Source organism: Bison bison, unplaced genomic scaffold (genome assembly GCF_000754665.1).
Source record: "Bison bison bison isolate TAMUID 2011002044 unplaced genomic scaffold, Bison_UMD1.0 scf7180017863815, whole genome shotgun sequence".
Classification (NCBI taxonomy): Eukaryota; Metazoa; Chordata; class Mammalia; order Artiodactyla; family Bovidae; genus Bison; species Bison bison.
This window is the reverse complement of record NW_011494387.1, coordinates 229668-234304: the sequence shown is the minus strand read 5'-3', so window position 1 is coordinate 234304 and position 4637 is coordinate 229668. Positions and strand designations below refer to the sequence as shown.

At 51.6% G+C, this 4637-nt stretch overlaps 1 protein-coding gene across 1 annotated transcript in view; it reads right to left on the bottom strand.

The window, feature by feature from the left end:
* The window catches only part of SERPING1 (serpin peptidase inhibitor, clade G (C1 inhibitor), member 1), a 12485-nt gene extending 7928 nt beyond the window's left edge, over positions 1–4557 (bottom strand). Inside the window, exons 1-2 of the mRNA XM_010833601.1 lie at positions 3267–4557; positions 957–1091 (exon numbers count right to left, since the gene is read on the bottom strand). Of these exons, the coding sequence (XP_010831903.1) occupies positions 957–1091; positions 3267–3666 (535 nt within the window). The 5' untranslated portion in view covers positions 3667–4557. The remainder of the gene's footprint in view (positions 1–956; positions 1092–3266) is intronic.
* Positions 4558–4637: the final 80 nt, after the last annotated feature.

Sequence of the window (4637 nt, the reverse complement as noted above, 5' to 3'; positions counted from 1 at the left end):
ATCTGAACGAACTGCATTAGATCATTTTGGAAGCTTATTGCTCTGATGTTGTTGTTATCGTTTAATTGCTAAGTCACGTCCGCCTCTTTTGCAACCCCATGGACTGTAGCCCACCAGGCTCCTCTGTCCGTGGAATTTTCCGGGCAAGAATCCCAGGGTGGGTTGCCCTTTCCTCCTCCAGGGGGATCTTTCTGACCCATGGATCGAACCCATGTCTCCTGCATTGGCAGGCGGATTCTTTACCACTGACTGCTCTGATCACCTTACCTAATAATGCAACATGCGTAAATGGCAACAAATTCATGTAACAAACACACAAAGAACAGGAGGCCCAAGACCCCCTGACCCTGGTTCACACACTTTCTCTGTTTTTTGGTCTCACAGCTGGCGGGATCTTAGTTCCCCAACAAGGCTCAAACCTGAACTCGGCCAGTGAAAGGCCAGAGTCTTCAGCACTGGGCCACCCGGGCATCCCCAGACTGACATGGTTTGGTCTATTTCACGCCTAGAGCCCTCCAGCCCTCCAGCCCTCCCTGCTCCTGAATGCAGAGGACTGTTCTTACTTTGATGAAATTGATGACTGCAAATGACTTGCCCACGATCTCACCTGGGCACCTATCTGGCACCCAGGAGCCACCTGGTGTTTCTCAGGCCCCGCCCTTCTCTGCATGCCTCCCCACCCACCCCCACCCTCACCCCAACCCCCGGCTTCTGGTTCTAACATTCCCTCTGTCCTCTCTTTCCCCAGTGCTACAGATGGATGGTTTAGTCGCTCAGTCATGTCCTGCTCTTGCAACCCCACGGACTGTAGCCCGCCAGGCTCCTCTGCCCATGGGATTCTCCAGGCAAGGATCCTGGAGTGGGCTGTCATTTCCTCCTCCATCCCCAGTGCTAGGCACCCACTCAAATCCTGAGGGCCCAGCTCAGCCCCTGCTGTCCTTCCCCCTAACACTCACCTGAGCTGTGGAAGATCTGAGAGAACGAGGTGAAACCTTCGGACATGAAGGCCCTCAGGGCGTGGTGGACACAGCTGAAGTTCTGGGGGTAAGAGAGGAGGCGCTCCAGGCTGACCCTGGTTTCTCCTCCAGCCCCTGCAGCCAAGAGCAGAGAGCGGAGGGGGGCCAGGGTTAGGAGACCAGGCTGCAATGGTGGGGCGGGGGGGTTAACCCCGTATCATCAGAGCCAGAAATGGTTTCAAAGACAACACATGTCAGAAAGAGAAGGGTGGGGGAATTATGAACAATCCAGAATTTTCTAGGACTAAATATTCCCTTCCTGCATTTTCCTACCTAATTTTAATACCACTTGTCACCCAAAGCCTGGTCCAGTCACCACCTGTCCCACACGACCTCTTATTTAGTCGGTTCGGGTTTACAAAGGTTCAGCCTGTAACCAGGGACACTAGCTCGTCTTTAAGAAGAGAGAGCAGAGACTCATAAAAGATGCCCAATTCCCTTTCCCTTGTTCATCATTAAATACTGATTGTCCACACCTTCTGTGTAGTAATAGAATTCAGCAAGCACTCACTTTGTTCCAGGCATCGTAGGTGCTTCTCCCATAGTATCTCTTTGAATCTTCACTGTAACCCTTTTATGTAAGGACAGTTACTATCCCCATTATGCAGATGAGAAAACTGAGGTTTAAGAGAGGAAGTAATCTACTCATTTTAAGATCATGGAGTTCATAACTGGAGGGTGGAGAAAAAATTCAAGCCAGTTTTGGGGGAGGGGCAATAACAAAATTAACTGAAACCAATCAAACAAAATGTGCATCCCAGGGGACACTTGGCCACATGTGGAGACATTCTGGGTGTCACACCTGGAGGTGTGGGGTGCTGCTGGCATCTATCGGATACAGGCCAGGGACGTTAGGATTCTGGGACTCTAGTAGAAAGGTTCCCCTGTTCCTCACTGTATTGGCTGCAGTAGCCTTCCTGGAATTCCCCTTTGGAGCAACAGCTGTTTCCATTGCCTGGAGCACTTTTTTGTGCCATTTCTAAGGTAAATTACCCCAGGGGACTTGACAGTGGTCTTTCAGGGAAGTGGAGGGATTAACACTTTTTTGACCTCCTGCCACATTAGGCACTGGGCTATCTGGCTAATTTTTCTTTTTTTAAGGGTGGCTCAGATGGTAAAGCGTCTGCCTGCAATGCGGGAGACGATCCCTGAGTTGGAAAGATCCCCTGGAGAAGGAAACGGCACCCCATTCCAGTACTCTTGCCTGGAAAATTCCAGGGACTGAGGAGCCTGGTAGACTACAATCCATGGGGTCGCAAAGAGTCAGACACAACTGAGCAACTTCACTTTCACTTTTCACTTTCACAACCATTTCCATTTTACACAGAGGACTCAGGCTCAGAGAAGTTAAGTGATCCACCCAAGCTCACATAGCTGAAAAGCAGCATTGTTATGGTTCTACTCTATGTCCCTCTCTTGTCGTTTCCTTATGGTCTTACCCTGAACCATGATGGATGGGCTGCAACCTTATGTACATGTTCTTGCACAGGTCATAGGATTTTATAAGCCATGCTGCTGCTGCTGCTGCTCAGTCACTAAGACGTGTCTGACTCTTTGAGACCCCGTGGACTGTAGCCTGCCAGGCTCCTCTGTCCATGGAACTCTCCAGGCAAGAATACTGGAGTGGGTTGCCATTTCCTCCTCCAGGGGATCTTCCTGACCCGGGGATTGAACCCATGTCTCCTGCAATAGCGGGCAGATTCTTTACCACTGAGCCACCTGGGAAGCCCTTTATTATAAGTAGTGCCTATTAAATGATTGTTAAATGAAAGAATAAATGTAAGTTCCAGAATAAAAAGATTCCCACCCCCAACGCAGCCCATTTTCACAGCTTCCTTCCTTTGGCATAGCTGTATCTATATCCAGATACCTACCTGCCTCAGTGAGTGAAAGTGAAAGTCACTCAGTCATGTCTGACTCTTTGTGACCCCATGGACTATACAGTCCGTGGAATTCTCCAGGCCAGAATACTGGAGTGGGTAGACTTTCCTTTCTCCAGGGTATCGTCCCAACCCAGGGATTGAACCCAGGTCTCCCACATTACAGGTGGATTCTTTACCAGCTGAGCCACCAGGGGAGTCCAAGAACACTGGAGTGGGTAGCCTATCGCTTGTTCAGCGGATCATCCCGACCCAGGAATCAAACCTGGGTCTTCTGCATTGCAGGCGGATTCTTTATCAACTGAGCTATCAGGGACCCTGCCTCAAGGGAACGTCAAACACAGGAGCTGGAGAGAACTCGGGTTCTTACCAAGCAGGATTTGGGTGAGGAGGCTGGCAATGCTGAAGGGGGAAAAGATGAAGTTGGTCTCCCTCTTCTTCAACACTGAGAAGTCCTGGTAGAGCCTCAGGGAGAAGTCTGTCAAAGCCTCCCCCAGCACCGCCTCTGCTGAGCGGATCTCCGAGTCAGAGCAGGAGGTGACGGGCGCCGGGCAGAAGGGCTCAGCAGTGGGCTGGATGGTTGATTGGACCGGTTCAGTGGCAGGCTGGCTGAAGGGCTTGGTGACAGTGGCTGGCACGACGGTCAGGTTAGTTATCGGCAAGGTGGGAGAGTCCTCGTTGCCTTGAATGGACTCACCATCGAGAATACCTCCTTTCTGGCTGTCTCCTTCACTTTCCCCTTCTTGTAAGTTCCCTGGGCCGACGATCATATCTGAGGTGACTCTGTCCTGTGGTTCAAGAGACTTTCTTTCTTTCTTTCATTATGAGGCACAGTCCCCTTTAAACACAAACACTCAAAGAGAAGGTGGGATGGGTTGCTTGGTTGCTAAGTCTGTCCGACTCTTTGCGACCCCATGGACTGTAGCCCACCAGGCTCCTCTGTCCGTGGGATTTCCCAGGCAAGAACACTGGAGTGGGTTGCCATTTCCTGCTCCAGGGGATCTTCCCAACCCAGGGATTGAACCCGCGTCTCCTGCATTGGCAGGTGGATTCTTTACCACTGAGCTGCCAGAGCATCAAAGGTGGGATACCAGAGAATTGTTCCTGGCAAAGCTTGGTAGGACAGGGGCCTGCCCTGGAGCCTCACCATGGATTGCTTCAGAGAAAGCCCGCATTATCCCATTTAACTGATAAAAGAAGCCAATAACTGAGACAATTCAGCAACTAGCACAGGGTCTTAAGAGAAGCTGGAGGAAAAACTAGGGGTCAGACTTGGGTCTCTGCTTCCAGATGCCTTGATCACCACCATATTATCTGATCCATCTCAAAGGGCAATGCTAAAGTCAACTTCCGCACACACCCACTGAATGCACAAGCCAAGGCAAACACCCCCCTTTCTCCCTGGCTCACCCCTTACCCCTGACCTCCGGCACCACTGGGGGCAGCCTTCCCACCCTCACCCCGCAGCTCAGGTTTCCACGAGGAGCTCTTGCTTTTTAGTTTCAAAATGCTGTCCATCTCCTTCGCCTTTCTGCTTTATTCTCCACCTTGTGCAGCAGGGCTGGTCAGCTCGCCTAAGTACCAGGCTCCGGGCCACCACAGCGGGTACGGGGTGGCGGGTACGGGGTGGCGGGCCAGGCAGGATTAGACCCTAGGTGGGTCTGAGTCCTTGCTCTTTCCAAGCTGTGTACTCAACTCTGGTGGGAGGACCCCTGGTGTCGATCTCAGGAGGAGCTCTCGA